This window comes from Camelina sativa, chromosome 13, assembly GCF_000633955.1.
Source record: "Camelina sativa cultivar DH55 chromosome 13, Cs, whole genome shotgun sequence".
Lineage (NCBI taxonomy): Eukaryota > Viridiplantae > Streptophyta > Magnoliopsida > Brassicales > Brassicaceae > Camelina > Camelina sativa.
Genome location: NC_025697.1, coordinates 1,662,064 through 1,682,393, shown reverse-complemented (window position 1 = coordinate 1,682,393; position 20,330 = coordinate 1,662,064). Strand labels below are relative to the sequence as shown.

Sequence of the window (20,330 nt, the reverse complement as noted above, 5' to 3'; positions counted from 1 at the left end):
TGACCACTGCTTTTATTACTGAATTTAATATTTTTTTGCAAATGGATTGGTGTTATTCTGTTTAGAAAGTAAAAAAAAGAAAGAAATATAAATGATACTTTATTTTTCTTTGGTCTTATAAAGTTTCTAGACTAATAAACCTCCGAAAGATGTGAAAACCAGATAATAATGTTGTCATTAATTAAAACGTCTATAGTGACCATAATATAAGAACACGAACCCTAATCTCTCCCATAATGATAACCAGTAGACAGGCATTGATTAGTTCGACAAATTTTAGTACCATATTTTCGCAATTTTTTTGTCACAAATTTTACATCACGATGTTATAATATAAGGACGAGAAACACCGTCGTAAATTCTTCACAGGCTGGAATTGAGGGGGGAAAAAAATAAGAATTAATTAGAAAAGGGTCATGAGACATTTACAGCTCGTTTGTTACTATATATGATCACAACCAATCGAAGTAAATTGGTGGATCGGATATACCTAATTTTTTATGGATTGGATATGAGGTTGGGTATATATATACTGTATCTTGTATATACAGTTATCAATGTTGAGAAAACCTTAAATACGTAAAGGTTGCAATATATATGTTTTTTTATATGGAGAAACATATATATAAGATACATACGGTCAATAATCAAAAGTATCGGATATGTAAAATGATAATGAACAGACATGTCGTATAGGACTGGGAATGACTGACAATGGATGCTCCACTCCCTACTACCTACTTGTTATTATCCCATTAACCACAACGAGACATTTAAGCATATATAGAATTTCAACTTGTTACAATCTCTCTAAGACTGTATATCGAATTTTAAAACTCAAAAATCAACGTTGTCATGAGAGGTATCACTAGCTTTATTAATTATTGGGTTTGGTTGGTGACACTAATTAATTTTGAGATGTTTTTGTTTTCTTTCGTTGTGGATTTATTGACTTATTGTGTTATCATTTTCCAATCGCATTTGGCAATATTACCATTAAAAGGTGGTGTATCCAAATGTGTAGCTCTCGCACTAAACACACCCTAAAAAAACAAATATTTAAGAGTCTCATCCGCTCCTGAGTCCTGACCATACCACACCAATTTTAAGGAGTTGATCTTTGCAGTATACCTAGCACCAAAGATCCTACAATGTTTAAACTTGAAATTCATCTAAAATCATATATTGCCAATATAAAAATGAAATGATCATACCAACACGTATATATGTTTGATTTTTTTTTTGTTTTTTTTACGCAAACTAAAAACTAATTTTCAAATAAATAAAAAGTAGTTGGTATAGTGGAGTTAATAGGTGAATGACAAAAGCAATTTACAACGGGTGTAGAAAAGAAAAGTAGACAAAACCTGAACATATCACTAACTCTATAAAATCCGTACATTTCCTCCAACTACGACACAATTTGAAAACATAACACTTTCACACACTCTCTTTCTCTCTCACTTGCTTTCTCTGTTTCTTCCATGGAGCTCTTCTCACTCCCTTCTCTGTTCCTACTCTCCACTCTCTTCGTTTTCTACATCTTCAAGTTTGTTTACAAAAGAAGAAACCAAAGAAACTGCTTCATGCTTCACTACGAGTGTTACAAGGGCATGGACGAGAGAAAACTCGACACCGAGACTTGTGCTAAGGTCGTTCAACGAAACAAGAACTTGGGTCTTGAAGAGTATAGGTTTCTCCTCCGTACAATGGCTAGTTCCGGGATAGGAGAGGAAACGTACGGCCCAAGAAACGTGCTTGAAGGCAGAGAAGACTCTCCTACTCTCCGCGACGCTCACTCCGAAATGGACGAGATCATGTTCGACACTCTCGACAAGCTTTTTCAGAAGACTAAAGGCTTAGTCTCTCCTTCCGACATCGACATCCTCGTCGTCAACGTCTCACTCTTCGCTCCATCTCCTTCTCTAACCTCACGAGTCATCAACAGATACAAGATGAGGGAAGACATCAGATCCTTCAACCTCTCGGGACTAGGGTGTAGCGCGAGCGTTATCTCGATAGATATCGTGCAAAGGATTTTCGAAACTCGTAAAAATGCTATCGCACTCGTGGTCAGCACCGAGACAATGGGTCCTCACTGGTACTGCGGTAGAGATAGGTCCATGATGCTCTCAAACTGTCTCTTCCGTGCAGGAGGAAGCTCTGTTCTATTAACCAACGCAGCTCGGTTCAAGAACCGGGCTTTGATGAAGCTTGTGACAGTGGTCCGTGCCCATGTGGGTGCAGACGACGAGGCCTACTCGTGCTGCATACAAATGGAGGACGGAGATGGTCATCCAGGCTTTCTCTTAACCAAACACCTAAAAAAAGCAGCCGGTCGAGCCCTAACCAAGAACCTCCAAGTTCTCCTCCCTAGAGTCTTGCCCATCAAGGAACTGATCCGCTACGCGATAGTCCGTGCGGTTAAAAGAAGAATCACCAGGAAAAGAGAACCCGGGAGCTCGGGGATAGGTCTAAACCTAAAAACAGGGTTGCAACATTTCTGTATTCACCCCGGAGGAAGAGCGATTATAGAAGGAGTCGGAAAAAGCTTAGGGCTCACAGAGTTCGACATCGAGCCAGCGAGAATGGCGCTTCATAGGTTCGGGAACACGTCTTCAGGTGGTTTATGGTATGTTCTTGGTTACATGGAAGCTAAGAATAGATTAAAGAAAGGTCATAAGATACTGATGATGAGTATGGGAGCTGGATTCGAGTCCAATAATTGTGTTTGGGAGGTTCTCAAGGATCTTGGTGATAAGAATGTTTGGGAAGATTCGATCGATCGATATCCGGAGCTATCGAGCATCCCTAATCCTTTCGTAGAGAAGTATGATTGGATCAACGACGATACTATGAGCTTTGTTCGTGTTGATTGATCACAAGTAAGCAGAGAGAGTAACATTTTATTTTTATAATATATATTAAGCAATCAATTGATTATTATAAGAAATGTTTCTTTATTAGGCGTTATTTCGAAGTTTGGATTATTTGGAATATGTTGACAAGTTGATATAGTCGACGACGACTGATACTTTTTGTTATCAATTTAAACTTTGAAATAAATATAAGCATGTTTAATTGACGGTACTTTTTTAAAATGTATTATATATTTGACAAATTGATTGTGGATTTGACAAGTAACGACCAATTGATATAGAAGTCGATATTTTACGAACAGTAACAAAGAGATTGTGTACTCAAGTCAAGTTGCTGCATTTACTCTGTCAGATTTGTATTATTGTTGTGGCTAGGCTTACCCATTTATGAGTAAGAACAGCAATAAATTTCATGTGTGTTCACAGATTGTAATTGATTTATCACATTGTCTTCTACTGTATATTTACATTTTACACTACACACACATATATATATTGATGTATCAAACACTCTGACATTACCTTTGAATGCAAAATCAGTTTTATTGTTAGATTGTGGAGCCTTTCATAAAAATAGAAAACCCTGTGGTCCTACTCCTACCGATTCTACTACAAGATTAAGGGAACATAATTAGAACACAGTTTGTGTTAATTTGCTCTTAAAATAGTTTACTATCTTATGTCACTACATATATATACACATATATATATATTTAATGTTATATTTAAGAGTTGAGACTCAAAATTTCAAAATATATTTTAAATTTCAAGAAACTAATAAAATGTTACATTCACTAATCAGTAATGCATGCATGTTACACTTTGCTCCTAATTGCAGTATATATTTTCCGAAAGGATTAAAAAAGGACAAATTAAAAAGTCTCATTAATTAATGAGTTAGATTATGACGAGACTTATCAACGCGCCATGTGTAGCGCGTGATATATACTCGCTCTGGGTCGTTGAAATATTTTATTTTTTCTTCGAACACATCTCGCCGCCGGGAAAAGCCGAGAGATGGAGAGCGAAACCCTAGTTGAATCGGCGATTAGGGTTCTAAACACATCGGACCCGTTCGAAAAAGCCAAGCTTGGCGATTCGATTGCCGTCAAATGGCTCCAAGGTGAAATAGCCGAAACCTACGATCCAACCGTCGATCTCTCTGTCCCGGACAGGCCGGCTCGACTTCCGATGAAACTGGTGTCTCCAAGTTTGATGCCGAAGCTAGGAAGAGCTGGTAGCTTACAGAGCAGGCAAGCCATTGTTCATAGTCTCGTTCATACTGAAAGCTGGGCTATTGACTTATCTTGGGTAAAAAAAGGACCTTTTGATTTTTTTGAACTCTGATTTGTATCTTTAAAGGTTTTGAATTTGATGATGATGATTCTGGTGAATGTTATATATTATAATCTTGCAGGATATAATTGCTCGTTTTGGTAAGCAAGAGAAGATGCCTAGAGACTTCTTTACGGATTTTGTTCTCGTTGCTCAGGATGAAGGCCGTCACTTCACTTTGCTTGCAGCTCGGCTTGAAGAAATTGGTTCTACTTACGGTGCATTGCCTGCTCATGACGGTCTTTGGGACTCTGCTACCTCCACATCTCAGGATCTTTTGGCTCGTTTGGCTATAGAGCATTGCGTTCACGAGGTGAGTAACCCCATTTCAACTTCTTTTAGTTCGTTTTTGAGTCTCGAAGTTACTGATATTACTATGTTTTTGCAGGCTAGAGGGCTTGATGTACTGCCTACTACCATATCTCGGTTTAGGAACGGAGGCGATCACGAGACTGCAGATTTACTTGAGAAAGTTGTGTATCCTGAAGAAATCACTCACTGTGCAGCTGGGGTCAAATGGTTTAAGTATCTATGTGAACGGTCCAAGCATCCAGAATGCACCATCACCAGCATAGAATCAGATGAAAGCAGTGAAGAGATAATCAAGAAGTTTCATTCGGTAGTAAGAGAGCATTTCAGAGGGCCGTTGAAACCGCCTTTTAATGCTGAAGCAAGAAAAGCTGCTGGCTTTGGTCCTCAGTGGTATGAACCTCTTGCTGTCAAAGAGAGCACTGCCTAGCAAAATCCCAACAAGTTTTTTTCCCTTTTTTTGTTCTTGCATACTTGTTTTGTTTGTAATCTGCAACTTTCCAACACTGTAACCATTGATTTGAGTTTTTTTTACCAAGGAGTACTCATTCTTGAAATCAATATCACATGTAACTTTATCTTTAAAATACATTCGTTTGATCTTTATAAAGGATTCAAAAAACAGCTTTTCAATTCAAAGCTCTCTTTTTGTGTCTGCTAAGTTGTGGAATGTGGAAGTGGTCCTTAAACATCTGAAGTATGGAGTTTGGTCAGTTTAAATAACGAAAACGAAACACAAACAGAGAATCAATAGAAACATTCTTCAGGGGAGTTTGTCTCAGCGGTTCTGAAGAGTCTCAATTGCCTTTTTCCACACCAAAGCTCTCTGTTTTGCGTCTTCAAATGATAAAACCTTCTTCGGCTGCAGAATTCAAGAAGAGTCACAATTAAAGTTTCATGTCTTTGGTGGTGAGATAACTAGGGAAATGATGAGTACCGTGCAAATCTTGAAATGAGAAGGGCTAGTCACTTGAACGTTGAGGTCATTTGAGTTATCAGACCAGATGATGTTCCCTTTCACTACTAGCTTTGACGGGTCGACATAGATCAGCTTGGGTTTGTTGGTGAGTATTAGCTGCACCTTCTTGCTCGTTATTTTCTGAAGCTTCTTCACGGCTGATATCATCAGAACCGATTCTCCCGGGTCTAGAAACTGTTGCCTGTTAACCAAATGTTCACCAAAGAAAAATGTTTAGCAGATTGTCTAGCTGAATTAGTTTCAGGAGCACTAAACTGGGGAACAGCCCAGAAAACAGAGGAACAAGAAAGCCTGATTGCCCTCACCATCTCGAGTCAAAAGAGTCTATGGAAGCAAGCCGTGTTATGGAACCCGATGATTCAGGAGCTGTAGAAGGTGCACCGTGTCCGTCGTTCTGTGTGGCTGAAGAATCTCCAATATGTGTCAGGTTCCACGGAGAACCATGTGCGTCATCCCTCTCGGGAGATGCTGTTTGAGACTGCATCAGATATAACAAAAAAAACTGAATAAATAAACTAACAAGAGGATAATAGAAAAGGCATTACAATTAGGAGGAGGAGGTATACCGCAGGATCTGGGGCTAGTTTTGGAGGACTCTGAGACCGAAGATTCTTCCAGTCAACTCCAGTAAAGAAAGGATGTTTCTTAAGAGCAGTATAACCTTCTGAACTAGCACCTGGTCTTCTGCTTGGATCAGGATCCTGAGAAAATCTCACAGTAAAAGAGTTACAGCCATATCATCTGATTGGTGACAATGGCTTTTGATGTATCTTACCAGCAACCGGTCGATGAGGTCTCTTGCTGCTTCTGAAAAATGATTTGGGAACTTTATATCTCTGGCTATAATTCTTTGGAAAATCAGCCATTCACTTGCGTCTTTGAATGGAGAAGTCCCTGAAAGCATCTTGTAGAGAGTGCAGCCTAGAGCCCAGAGATCATTTCTGGTGTTCCACATAGTACCAAGGAAATTGTTCAAAGTAAGAGACATTGTAATCCACAAAACCAAATAGGTTACTTAAGAAAACCAAAAACTCTCACCCGAAAGTTGCGGGAGAGGAGTTGAGAACTTCTGGAGGAACATATGCAGCAGTCCCGACGAAAGTGCATGCTTTATCGTCTGTATACGTCACCAGTTTTACAGAGAGAGGCTTAAACCAGAATCTGACAATAATTATCGATAAGCACTGCCTTAAGCTCAGAAATACGAGAAAGGATTTTAGACGGTCATATTACCAGAGGCTGCGTTAGGTAGTACTGTGATCCGGCTATCTTGCATCGGCTTTACACTACCAAAATCCGCAATCTTAATGTGCCCATCTGAAGTCAGCAGCAGATTCTCAGGCTACCATTTCAAGGATAAACACTTAGCTCAGCCACTGTTGGGGTCATAAAAGCGAAGAGAAGATATTCAAAAGAGGAGGAGCTACCTTAATATCTCGATGTATCAGTCCCATACTATGTATATACTCAAGAGCATCCACAACTTCTGCAGTGTAGAACCGAGCTTCATCCTCCGATAGCCTACCTTTCTGCACACAAAAAGAAAGGAACCACAATTGTGTGTCAAATTCCCACAACACTGAATACCAAGAAACAATCTCCCAAGAGTCTGAGTCCATCTTACTCTGGTTATTTGGTCGAAAAGCTCACCACCTTCACAAGATTCAAGAGCCATATCTACCAAAAAACCATACAGAGAAGACACGCAAAAACAAAACAAAAAAGATCAATTAATTACTAGAAAAGCACAAGAATGTTACACGTGAATTAGAAATACCAACATAGTGAGGAAGTGTCTTGAAACGTGAAGAAAAGCTTAATGATCCCAGGATGTTCAAGTTGATCAAGAACAATCCTTTCGAGTTTGACATACGCAGTTTTATTCTCCTTGGTGATAAACTTTTTGTCCATAATCTTTAAGGCATAAACAGTTCCAGTTTCCTTCTTCTTTGCCCTAACAACCTGATTTAAGAATCATCCATCCACCCACAGGGGTCAAAAAAAAAACAACCCTTTCCAATTTCACACCACATTGAGAGGAATCAAAAGCCACATTGCCTATAATAGGGAGGAGTTCGAAAAAAAGAAACCTTAGAGTAAGAGCCAACGCCATAGATCTTGCCGAATTCGAAATCATGGCTGGAGAAATTTTCTTGAGGAGCTTTAAAGGAGAAGCTCTTGCTTCTGGAAACATTGGCACCGTTGGAAGATGAGGAGGTCCCTTGAAGAACAAGCTTTGAATCAAATTCTTTCTCCATTGCCAAAAACATATCCCTTTTAATTATTTATCTCTTCTTCTTCATATACATCTCGATAAGAAGACCCATTAGATTAAGCAATCCCACAAATCAAAAACCAGCGAGAAGAATCGATTGCACAGAGAACCGTTGGATCTGTAGAGAGAATGCTGGCGATTCCTGGTTTTGAAAGAAGGAAGCTTTTTTTTGTGACCGGTGGTGGTGGCCTGGTGTGGGTTCCGATTTCGAAATTTCTCGAATAATTATATATCTCTCGATTAAAGAAAGAATATTGGGAAGAGAAATGTGGGAACTTTTATGGAGCTGATGCAGAGAGAGAGAGAGATGTGACACTTCTTCACTTCTTTCTTCTTCGTCGTCGTCTTCACTTCTTCTTCATCTTCTTTTTAGTTTTTTTTGTTTCAATCTTTTTAGTTAAAATATTATTTTAATTTGAAAAATATTGTTTTCAAGGATAGGATTTGTTGTTGATCACTTTGATAGAGACTTTTTTTTTTTTTTTTTTTTTTTTTTGTTTGGCAAATTTTGGATCTTTGCAATGATTCGTTCGATTCAATAACCGATGCTATCACTCATTACTAGGCTTCTTTTAGGAGGTTTCATTTGTGAAAATTTTGTTACATCAACTTCGGTTGACATCATCCATTAATTTTAAAATTTTAATTTATTCTAACTACAATATATTTGTTAATGTTTTAATTTGATACTACTATAGTTATCGTATCTATCAGTAGATATAGCATTCATTATGGTTGTTGTGGCTTTGTGCTAGTTCTATTTCCAAGTTATTGCTAGTTAAGGATAGCCTTGGGCATTCGGGTTTCAGGTTCGGGTTCGGATAAAACCCGATCGGGTTCGGGTTATCGGGTATAGGACTTTAGCATCCGATAGGGTAAATATAAAAAATTGGTTTTGGTTCGAGTTGGGTTTTCTCGGGTTCAGGTCGGTTCGGGATCGGAAAAATCGGTTCTATATCGGTTCGGTTTATGGCTACCCAAATATACTACTTTCTACCCGATTCTACCCGAAAACCGGAAATTTTTGGTTTATACCCGAGACTAAGTGACCTGCAGATTGATACTACACATTACACAACACAAGTACTAGCAATTATTCCTGCAAATTTGACACAATACTCAATAGTCAATAGATAATACTAATAGAATTCATCCATGAAACCAACATTCCAAGTCATACAAATGGGAGAAACAATACTAGATAGCAGAAACTAGAAAAAAGTTTTCAAATTCTTGAGAAAACAACAAATCCAAGTATAGGAGACTAGGACTATGGAAAACATCAAAACAAATAGTAGGAAACTTGAAAACAAAACACAATGATGACTTGATTTTGCTCTCCTTCTGGACCTAATACAATAAAAACCAAAGAACAATATTAATCCATTGGTAGATAGAGAGAACAATAGTCAAGACTCGAGTGTATAATACCTTAGTAGCTCACTCCCTCGATCAGTTTTTCTACTGATCTTTCAAATGCATTCGTTGAAAATGAAACCAGGTTCAAACTCTATCAAAGAACATAAACAAAACAAGGTTAGAAAATAGAAATCATAATTTGTGAAGTATAACTCAGAAATCAGAACTATAAGAATCGATAATTACCTCTCATAAGCTCATCTTGCAACTCTAATTCAGCAAGCATTTGTTGAATGGTTGAGACTCCTCTTTCATTGATATTAACTTCACATTTTAACCATTGCTCAGTACACATCAAGACTTCAATCGTGTAATCTGTCAAACAGCTTCTGCATGAATCTAGAACTCTTCCACTTGTGCTGAATGCAGATTCTGAACCTATCGATGACACTTGCATAGCAAGTATATCCTTAGCTATTAGAGATAGAACCGAAAACTTTCCACTATTGACTTTCCACCATGATAGCAAATCATACTCTACACCACTTATAAGAGTTGGTTTCTCCACATTTTCTTTCAAGTAAATCTCCATCTCATTAGCTGAATTGTGAATTCCTGTTTCCATAACAATCTCATTCCATACACTGTCCATTGTTTCATAGCCAACACGATTACCAAGAACTGTTCTCTCAGTGAATCCACTTCCAACTTGCTCTTGAGACTGATATCCTCCTAGTCCTTGTTGTGATTGAGACTGAGATTGAGAATATGATCCACTAGTAGTTCTAATCACTGAACTGCTATACTCATCATAGAGATCCTTCAAGATCATGTTGACTGAATCATATAGATGAGTAGCTTCTGCAGTATTTTCGTCGTAGAGTGTATCAAAACAGAGCTTCAAATATCTCATCTTCTTCCTAGGATCAAAAATAGTAGCCACTATCAACAGTTTGTTCATTTCCACCTTATCCCCAAATGGATCCCAATACTTCCCTAACTTATCTAACATAGCTGAAGCTTTCGTCTGCAGTTTTTCCTCAACTCCAGAACTAACACTTAACGCCGTAATGGTTTTAGTAATGGTGACTATCTCATTGTAGATTTTATGAGAGGCAACACTAGTTGAAGTTGAAAGAACCAATGTAGACTTGTAAAAAATGATGAGAATCTGAACCAACCTCTCAACTTCATCCCAATGATCTCTAGTTGGTGGTCCAATCCTTTTCTTTCCATCCACCTTTTCCTGAAAATAATCATTGTAGGGTTTATCTTCAGCTTCCATCTTCTCAAATGCCAGTCTGAACTTTAGAGCTTGCTCTAACATTAGGTAAGTTGAATTCCATCTTGTCTTCACATCTAAAGGGAGGCTTCCTCTTTTGATCTTTCCTGTGTCAACTCGGAAGTAAAACGACTTGAGTCTGTTTGTTGAAGACCTCACATATTGAATATCATTTCGAATTGCAGACACACTGCTATCTATCTCTTGCATACCCTCCTTCACAATCAAATTCAAAATATGATTAGCACATATCAAATGCAAACATTCACCTTTCAAGACCATTGAATCATCTCCAATCTGTTTCATTGCTTCCTTGAATTTCCTCATCGCTGAACTATTAGTTGTAGCATTGTCCACAATGATGCAAAAAACTCTCTTTATATCCCACTCAGCCAAACAATCAAGCAGAACCTTAGAAAATCGTACTATCTTTATGATCATCAACACTCTTGAATCCTATGATCATCTTCCTTAACCTCCACATAACATCAAAAAAATGGGCCGTTGTTACCATGTAGCTTGCTCCAGTAGTCGGAGCAACCCAAATATCTGTCGTCAGTGACAATCTCTGCTTGTTCTGTCCTAAAATCTTCTTCATAGCTGCTTTCTTTGTGACATACATCTCATATATGTCTCTTGTGGCTGTTCTCCGAGAATGAGGCTTATACAACTGAACCTTAGAGCAGAAATGTCGAAAAGCTAAACTCTCTACAAAAGACAATGGTAGTTCCCCTATAACCAACATCTCATTAACAGCCTCTCTAAAGATTGATTCAGAAACCTTACTAACAATTAAACTGCCACCACCACTATCAGGAGTAAACACAGTTTGAGTTTTGTCTTGATTAGCACTCGGCCATACCTTGTATGCTTTGCAGGTTTTTTTTATATGACTCTTCAGAGTGGAGGTTCCAGACTTGGTTGGACAAGCCATTTCTTTCTTACAGTAATTGCAGTTGCACTTGTCCGGATTTGTTGCATGTCTGGTGAAGTGTTCCCAAACCCTAGATCTTGTCTTCTTTATTAACTTAGAACCACTACCCTCAGTTTTGTTATCTTTCCCCTTTCTTGTCTTTCTAGAGATGGGCGTTTGAACATCATCATCATCATCTGTTACATCTATCATCAGATCATCATTGTTTGCTGGATTATCACAAGAAGCCATCTGCATCAACATGAAAATCACTGACATTAATACGTGGAACTAGAAAAGTAGAAGTTTTAAATAAAACAGTCACAACTCACAAGGCACAAAGCGTTAAGTTAGAACTACAAGTCTAAAATAGTACAAGTTATAAGACAAAATGAAAATCAGAGATTCAGAGACATTAATCTGTAGAATTGGAAGTCTAGAACAGCAAAGCAAAGTTTAAAAGAAAACACAGTCACAAGACAGAAAGATTTTGTGTCACAAAGTCACAAACTAATGAATCAAAGTCTCCACATTTGAGTATTTGATTTTGATTTTTGAGTTTTGAAAACAAAATGAGGAAAGATCGAGAATCAAACAAGTTAGACACTTAGACTACTACAACATCTAATTCTAATATGAGACAAAACCATACATAATTACAGATTACAAAATCCAATACCCAGAAATCCAACATCTAATTCTAACATGATTCATAACCCAAACATCGATATATAAAACTCGATTAAGACTAAAGTCATCATTCATTGATTAGATTTGGTTTGAATCAAAAATAGAAAATGAAACACAATAAGAGACGGTGGTGGTGGAATTTACCTCTGATTGGTTTGTTGACAAGGCGGAAGGTGGAGAAGTGACCACCGAAGATTGAATGGTTTGAGTAAGGGTTTCCAGGTTTGCATTTGATAATATATTGACCATAGACAATTAGAATTAAAGAAAGGCAACAAAAACTTCGATAATCGAGACTAGAAGGAAACTCAATCGACAATCCTGCCTAACCCTAATTGCTCATATACATCGGTGCCGCCCAAGTTTAATAGCCGTATAGATCGAGTATGTTTAACGTTTCGGGTTTTCGGGTTACCCTATCGGGTATCGGATAAAAACCGAAACCGAACCATAACCACGGGTACACATATATAGGAACCAATGGTATAAAACGCATAAAACCGAACCTACCCGAAACTGGGTTTTTCGGGTCGGTTTAGGTTCGGGTGCTCGGGTCCGGTTTTTTTGCCCAAGGCTAGTTAAGGACATGCTGTAAATTAATTGTTCTTTAAATTATGTTACTGAAAAATTAACATTGATTACCAGAAAGAAGAAGAAAAAAAAATGTTACTAAAAATTGTTCAATTCTTCTCTGCTATTGCTTGTTTTCAATGTAGACTGTCATTGTTTGTGTATTGTACAAACACGCACGACCCTAAAACATTTAAGCCCAATACAAGTCGTCCTTTCCCAAAAGTTAAAAACCCAAATTTAAAACGTACATGCCAAAGCCTACTAGAAAGACTCTTTGCCTCATCAGTCATCAAGAACAAGAGACGACGAAATAATACATAAGAAATATTGCTTTATTTTTTCTCTACGAAGTCAATTAGATATGCTGTGTTCAGGGTTTGCCCGGAGCTGAAGCTCGTAAAACAAGAGCTTTAGGCAGCAATATTTATTAACGGTTTTTGGGGCATCACTTTTGTAAATGTTTAATGGTGCAGTGGTAAATTTTTAGCATTTTTAGCATTTTTATTTTTCTGGTGTTTTTTTAGTTGGCCAATTTTTTTTTTCTTTAGGCATATAAAAAATTTGGGCCGGCCCTGGCTGTGTTTGCATCTGAATTTGGATTACGATTGTGTTTGAGTAGACGTTGAGAATACTGGACAACGTTTTATTTGTTTATAAGTTTGGTTCAAGTCACTTATGTAAAAAAAAAAGTGTTGTTACAATCGTAATAAACCAAATACCAAAGATTTAAGGGTATCGAGGTTTACACAAAATAACACAAAAACTGCTGGTATTAAATAACTAAGGAGAAAACTAAAGAACACGCACACTCCTGATTAGGCCCTAGAACACTTGGTCTGTGAAAGAATCTGATTGTTCAAGAACTTGGACATGAATCTATAACCCTTTTGAGTCAAGTGCACTCCGTCCCAACTTATAAACTTGTTTGGATTCTGACACACCGGCACTCCCGCTGCTCCGCATGGTCTCTTTCCGTCGTAGTTGTAAGCTCCACCGATCCCGCAACACGATTTCAAAGCCATACTCTTGTCGAATCCTTCACTACGTAGAACGTATTGAAACGCGTTGTAGTAATCTCCGTAGACGATAGCCACATTGGGAAACTCTTTTCTCAAAGAAGCTATAGCTTCTTGGAGTTGGTTATTGTGATCCATGGCGAATTCGTTGAGATGCTTCAGGCAACCTTTGTCGTCGTAAGCTTTTGGATCCTTCACTGGAAAAGACGTCAAATAAATCGGAAAACATCCCACCGGAAAGTTTCCTGGGACGACCACGTTAACCGCACCCGCTCGGATCACCTCTCTAGCTGCGGCTGTGATGGCTCCAACCACATGTGGTATGTAGCTTCTAATCTCTTCCATGGGTTTGCCTTGGAAGAACCCGTAGTTGTAGTCGTTGCCTCCTATCTCACCCATCATGAAAAGCGACTGTTTCAAGCAATCCGAAGAAGGGCCTTGACACGTGGAACTTAGATGAGTCTTGAACCAAGCGAGCTGTGTGGAGAGAGGAGTGTTTGTTGCCGGAACGTGGAGGTTTCTCGCGGCGAAGAAGGAGCTGTTGAGTGCTGTGCTTCCCGAGACGGCGAAGTTAACACCGTTCTTAAAAGACGAAGACGTTGTGTTTCCGTTGAGGTAAGGGTTTAGGAATGGAAGATCAAGCCTGCGTGCCAAGTAATCGATCATTAGCAGTCCGTTGGAGAGACGACCGGTGGCTTGGTGGAAGTATGTTTGACCGTATGGGTAGTTTGCAGCGTGAGATCTGGCTCCGACAGGACCGGTACGAATTAGGTTTCCGGTGTCGGCGATGGAGTCACCGAATTGGTAGATGGAATTGAACGGACATTGATCTGTGGCGTGAACAAGGGACACGAAGAGTAGAAGCACCAGAAGCGATAATGTTTTTGTCGTAGACATTAAGCTAGAGAAGGATGAGAGATTTGTTGCTTTAAGTTATGACTTATGATTAGTTACGTTTGTGTATTGTGATTTGTTGCTTAGGTGTGCGTGTATATATATAGAGTGAGGCATTCCTTTTTCCGGTCGGATTTGTTTTTTGAGTCGTCTTTAAATTTTCCTCTTTCTTTTGGGTACAAATTTCCTAATCTTATTCTGTGAAGCTTATTCAATTATGAATTAAATCAGATAATCCTTATCGATTCCACCACACCAGTTTCTAACAAAGATATGAACGAAAAAAAAGGCTAAGGTTACATTCTACAATAAACACAACAACCAAAGTGAAATTATATATTAAGAAAGGGCTATGGATTCATAATTTTGAAACTCCCATTAATTTAATTGGGGAACTACTAACTTGCCCTACAAGTAACACTACTGTTCTACAAATCCCACCCGTCTTTTCTCCCACCAAATTCCCATCTTCGATCAGCCAAACTTCCATACAAATCGGAGAATCGCCGGAGACACTTGCTTCTCTTTTTGTAATGTTGGTTCGTGTTTCCACTAATAGCTACACCTGAAAATTTCGAAGTGTCAATTGTTGTCAAAGACGGTCTCACATACTCCACAGCTTTTCCTGATCCCCTTGCATTCGCGTACAAGAAATTGAGCAAAATGTCTTCACAATTAAACTGCTCGTCTACAAATTCCCGACCGAGTTTCGCTTTCTCCGATTGATACATATCAAAGGCAAAGCGAACGTCCATAAACGCTGCTCCAGTGAGAATCATATTGTATCCTTTATGACTTCTCGCAAACTTCTCTGCGCTATAAGTCATGGTTTGATCAACAAAACGCGGGTAGAATCCCACCAGTCTCTCCGGATGCTCACGCCAAACTCTAAACCCTTTTTCGATGTCATCACAAGGCATCATTATATCGTCGTCAAGCTCAAGAACCGCTCGGGTTTTAATCAGCGGATCGATCTCGAACCTGTTGTTCAGAGAATTCTGCTTCTGGACTCGGATTCTGACTGGCACGGCAGAGTCTAGCTCTGACAGTTTAGGAGGTGGTCCTTTGTTCCATATGACAACTATTNAAATGACAACTATCTCTTTGACAGAAGGACAACGAGAGTAACGCTTAACGTACATTTTCAGATTCCAGAGACGAGCATCGTAAGTCATAGTTGCTAGCGTGAACTGAGACAAGTGACCTTTGAATGGGTAAGGCTCAACGGCTCCGCTCCCACCGTATATGTATCTGATGCCTACACATGTGAGGAAAAGTCCTACAAGGACTATGACACCGAGAGTAAATTTTCCCATGGAGGAATTAGGCTTCACGAATCCTCTGAGAAAAGGTGGTACTCGGTTCAAGCGAGAACAAATCCGCCTTAACTTTTCTGAGAACAAACCCGCGGTTTCCAGATTCAGGAGTGCATCGGTTCTTTTGCCCGCATAGTAGTTCATGCACCAGGTAGATGGAACAATGCAGTTCACAACCCCAAGCAAAAAACCAAGTAATAGAACCACGGAAATAGCAGCTGCAAGAGAGGCATAACCGAGAATAACCCGATGAAACAGATCGCCTGAAGTTACACGGTCACCATCAACAAGACCAATGAATTCACCAGAACTTAGCTGTTTCACATCGAAATGATGCTGCCTAACTCCGTTCCAAGAATTTTTACCTTTATCCGACGCTTCCAAAGAGAAAGGGACTTCAACTTCTCTGTACTCTTCCTTGGAAATAACCTCAACCTTGAAAATGCGTATCCTTTTGCCGTAGTTTTCACCACAATCTTGACCAATACGATAGAGATTACCGTCGTGTAAAAACGCTCTGCCTCCATTTCTTGCACCAACACTTCTTTTACCATTATAGATAGGATTCATCTTGTGTGGTTTCCATGTGCCAAGAGGAGAGTTGCTGTACCAAATTTCCAATTGTCCATTCTTCTTTGTCCCAAAGCTACTGTGATCTGATCCAAACAGCCAATAGATTCCTTCGTGATGGATTATAGTCGAATCAACAAGCGGCTTTTTCATGATAACTTTCTCCAGCTTCCAACTCAAGGGAAAGTTCACAGCACGGTATAGATTAAGCTGTCCTAGCTCGTTACTCTCCGGCATCATGTATATCTTTTAAACCAACAATCAAAAAAAAGTAAGGTAAAATTTTCAAGATACAGGAATGATCTGAAACAACAGCATGCAACTGAATATATCTTACTTCTCCGTTGTAATTGAAGACGAATGGAAAAGACAAGTGCCAAGCCTCATCCAATGCTATACCAAGAGTTTCCCAAGTAGCTCCTTTATCAATACTTTTTGCGACTCCTATATCCCCTTGCATTGTAATGGGGTTTTTAGTTTCGAAGAAGAGGTATAGAGTATCACCCTGTTTGAACCCACATTCACCCAAAATCAGACTCACAAGAAAATAAAAATTATGTAGTTCCTCTGCTTTATGATCAATTGAAGAAACAAAAGGGTTCAAGGATCAGGATTATATATACAAAGGGTACCTGTACATAAAGAAAAGGGTCAGCTACAAAGTTGCTTGGAAGACCAGAATTGGTGAGGGAGGCACATGTTAAAACTGGATTAGACACAGGCCATGCTCCACTCCCGTTCCTCCATACATTGATCTGTTTTTTTTTAAATCACCCAAACTCATCAGAAACACAATGTCGTAAAATCCCTAAAAAAAATTATGAACCCTAGATGGAAACTATTACCTGTGACCTAAGGCAAAAAAACAAAAACAAAAAATTGAGAAAACAAAAATTAGAGAAACTTACGGATTCGATTGGTTTGAGAGAGAAGGGAGAATCACCATAGAAAACACCAATGGACCATGAACCTTCATTATCCTCTGTGCAACCTAGCGAAGACGACGATACATGATCCGTACGGCCGATATGCGGAGAAAATACGAACCACGCGTACGTCACGGCAACCAAAGCGTAAAACCCAAAACAGGAAGCGAAGAACAGGAAACGCCTCCCGGAGCTTCGATATCTGTAACGGTGGTGATGCTTGTTGTGACCCGAAGCAGCAGCAGCAGCAACGTTCTCCGCCGTCTCTTCCATTATCGGAAAAACGATTTTATTATCTTCCTCCTCCTCCTCGGCGGCTTAGCCGTGTAAATATCGCCGTAGAGATTTTATTTTTATTTCTTTTTTTCTCTCTGTTTTTCGATTTTTTTTTGGTATTTATGAATTCAAAATTTAGTAATTAAATTCCTTAATTACAAATATCTATTCCCATTTAAGGTTTACAGAAAGAGAGATCTCTCTTCTCTCATCATCTCTCTCGCTGCGGTGCAGAGGAAACTATAAAAGGTGACGAGTGTGTGTGTTAATGCAGAAGCGAAAACGTTACTTGGCATGTTTGTTGAATTTACCAGAATACCCCTTTGGTTTGCTTTTTTCGTAGTGACACGTGTAAACCTACCGCTACACGCGTGGAAACCAGAACCGGCCGCTTCGGGTTTTCGTCAGTATTTTGTCCGGTTTAATTTCTCCAATAATGAGATAATTACAAATAAGTTTACATTGGATACTATGAGATATGCATTTAATTTTAACGCTTTAATTTTAATCAGTCTTGGAATTAAGATTAAGATTTTATGTGATCTGTGGTGAATGACTCAGATTAAGGTCAATTTCCTTTGAAAGAAGATATTGAATTCATCTTTTTGGCAAAATATATTTGCTTTTACTGTCTTCGTGTCTTAATAATTGAAATCAGATCTACCCGATATTGATCTATTTACGGAAACAATTTGAATCATGGATCAATTATTAGGTAACAACAAAATAGTTTTCAAAGACAGATTTTTCTTTCTCATCATAAAATGCATTCATTGATTTGGAACATTGCATTTTAGATTTCAATATTTCATGCACAGTACTGTATATAGAAAAAAGTTTCCTAAAATTTTGTACCGTATGTGTGTTTGAATTTGAAAGAAATTTTCCTTTATTGTTTTTTTTTTTTTTCATTGAGAACTACCAAAACATATCGTAAATCGTCAACAATGCATCAATGCTAATTAACCTCTCGTGAGTCACAAAGTCGCAATAGTTGTTGTTAGGTATCTTTTTCTTGATTCGGGATACATTACATTGATATCATCATCATCATCACTATAGTATTTCTTAAAAAAGGAAATCTCAATACCCCATTTTTTTCTAGAAAATTCACACCATGGTTCATTTTTGTTTTCTATGTACCGAACACTCCTAACCCAAAAATCAGATTAGCTATGATTTATGAATCTTAAGTTGAATTGTAATGTAAATGGCAGAGGTAAAATCTATACAACTTGTAGCATAACTGTGGTCTGTGGCAACATTTGTAGGTCGTCTCGTCGACGTAGGTTTATATATGAGGGGATTAATCTAATTAATATTCGAAACATAAATAAGCAGCTAAAATAGTAGCCAGAGGAACCGAAACGTTGTCGTCTACTTGATCGGTGATGGGTAGAGACTCGACCACCGTGGCGACCATTGAGACTATTGCGACTCTCTGGAAGGTCGTTTCCCAGTTCATGTTAAGGTACCCAAGACTCGAGTAATAGTAAAGTAATCTGCAAATTACAAAAGTAGTTGCAAAAAAGGCCATCTCAGTTCTTTTAAGAGTTGTTCATTATCATGAAGGAGACATTTTGGTGGTTGTGTTTTTACCCGATAGAGATGAAGAAGCCGAAGATGAACATAGAGATGCTTCCTGCCCAGCTTTTTCTTGGGTTGTAAGGTATCTTTGCTGACCCAAACTTACGTCCCATAATATCAGCTATTCCTATAATTAAATACGTTTTGATCATGTTTGCACTTAGACACTTTCTCTAGAGCGGCTATTAGATTCCAATGTGTAGCCCAAAATATGGGATTAACAGGTAAGAAAAAGTTACCATCGCCACCGCACATCATTGCCAACGAGATCATACCGATAGGAGACTCTCTCCAGAAAACTGCAGACATAAGAAGTGCTAGAACGTAGAATAAAGGACCTTCAAGCAACTCTCTGTGTTGGTTTGAAAACAAAAGTCATCAGCAGGATTGTTGTAAAATCAAGAAGAGCTGGAGAAATAAAATATCAGAGCTACACAAAAACATACTCTGGTCTCCCTTCTCTTGTGACTGATTTGATTAGCGTAGAATTGGGGGAAACGGATAGTCCGTTAATAACAAGCCTTAAGCCATTCACTAACGGAACAAAAGCAGCAAAGTATCGAGCCTCGCTCGATCCGCTAAACTTAAAGATGAAGAAATAAGAAATCAAAATGCTGCGAGTTTTATAGGTTTTAGAGATATACTAACACATGGAGAAGTTAAAGCAATACCTGAAGATTGGCCACGCCAGTACAAAAAGCAGACCTGACAGTATATGCACAAGCTTTCTGCTCAACCTCTGCTCACACCAAAAGCAATTTTAAGACAAAGTGAATAGAGAGAATCAAAGTAATTGTTTCCTTCTTATTCTTACTTCTTAACACAAAGCAACATCAAATTATCAATTTAGAGTATATGGATCTAGCAAGTGACATTGAACGGTATATGCTATTTTTTAGGGGTAAGCGATTACGGATAAGAGGTTTTATAAAAAGTGGTAACACATAAACCGGTAAGAATTTTGTACCACTTTGCTTTTGTCCACTTCAGCTACCACTACTGTAGTGATTGGTCATAATAAGAGTGGTACCAACTCTTTTACTTTTACAAATCCAATACTAAAAGCCTAATTCACAAAAAAAAAAAAATTTAGGCTCGTTCCTGTTTCTAATTAGTAGTAGTACTGCAAAAACTCGACTTGAGAAAATTCA

The 20,330-nt window shown here is 38.5% G+C and overlaps 5 protein-coding genes and 1 pseudogene across 5 annotated transcripts in view; 2 read left to right on the top strand and 4 right to left on the bottom strand.

The window, feature by feature from the left end:
• On the top strand, positions 1,382-3,085 carry LOC104734465 (3-ketoacyl-CoA synthase 19-like). The gene has a single exon (XM_010454049.2). It carries the CDS (start codon positions 1,485-1,487, stop codon positions 2,877-2,879), a length of 1,395 nt encoding a protein of 464 aa, XP_010452351.1. The 5' UTR covers positions 1,382-1,484; the 3' UTR covers positions 2,880-3,085.
• LOC104734464 (uncharacterized protein HI_0077) lies at positions 3,857-5,084 on the top strand. Its single transcript, XM_010454048.2, has 3 exons — positions 3,857-4,190; positions 4,297-4,527; positions 4,603-5,084. Exons 1-3 carry the CDS (start codon positions 3,897-3,899, stop codon positions 4,951-4,953), a joined length of 876 nt encoding a protein of 291 aa, XP_010452350.1. The 5' UTR covers positions 3,857-3,896; the 3' UTR covers positions 4,954-5,084.
• Positions 5,135-8,144, bottom strand: LOC104734463 (3-phosphoinositide-dependent protein kinase 1-like). The gene is made up of 11 exons (XM_010454047.2): positions 7,593-8,144; positions 7,284-7,464; positions 7,127-7,179; positions 6,930-7,031; positions 6,736-6,844; positions 6,541-6,619; positions 6,278-6,443; positions 6,069-6,203; positions 5,808-5,980; positions 5,461-5,683; positions 5,135-5,385 (listed from the first exon to the last, which is right to left on the bottom strand). Exons 1-11 carry the CDS (start codon positions 7,770-7,772, stop codon positions 5,302-5,304), a joined length of 1,485 nt encoding a protein of 494 aa, XP_010452349.1. The 5' UTR covers positions 7,773-8,144; the 3' UTR covers positions 5,135-5,301.
• LOC104734462 lies at positions 13,278-14,507 on the bottom strand (annotated as a pseudogene).
• LOC104734461 (glycosyltransferase family protein 64 protein C5-like) lies at positions 14,779-17,836 on the bottom strand. The gene is made up of 4 exons (XM_010454046.2): positions 17,299-17,836; positions 17,023-17,145; positions 16,728-16,895; positions 14,779-16,636 (listed from the first exon to the last, which is right to left on the bottom strand). The coding sequence occupies exons 1-4, from the start codon at positions 17,587-17,589 to the stop codon at positions 14,933-14,935; spliced, it is 2,286 nt and encodes a 761-aa protein (XP_010452348.1). The 5' UTR covers positions 17,590-17,836; the 3' UTR covers positions 14,779-14,932.
• Positions 18,746-20,330, bottom strand: part of LOC104734460 (phytol kinase 1, chloroplastic) — a 4,089-nt gene continuing 2,504 nt past the window's right edge. The window contains exon 6 of the mRNA XM_010454045.1: positions 18,746-19,094. Within this exon, the coding sequence (XP_010452347.1) occupies positions 18,908-19,094 (187 nt within the window). The 3' untranslated portion in view covers positions 18,746-18,907. The remainder of the gene's footprint in view (positions 19,095-20,330) is intronic.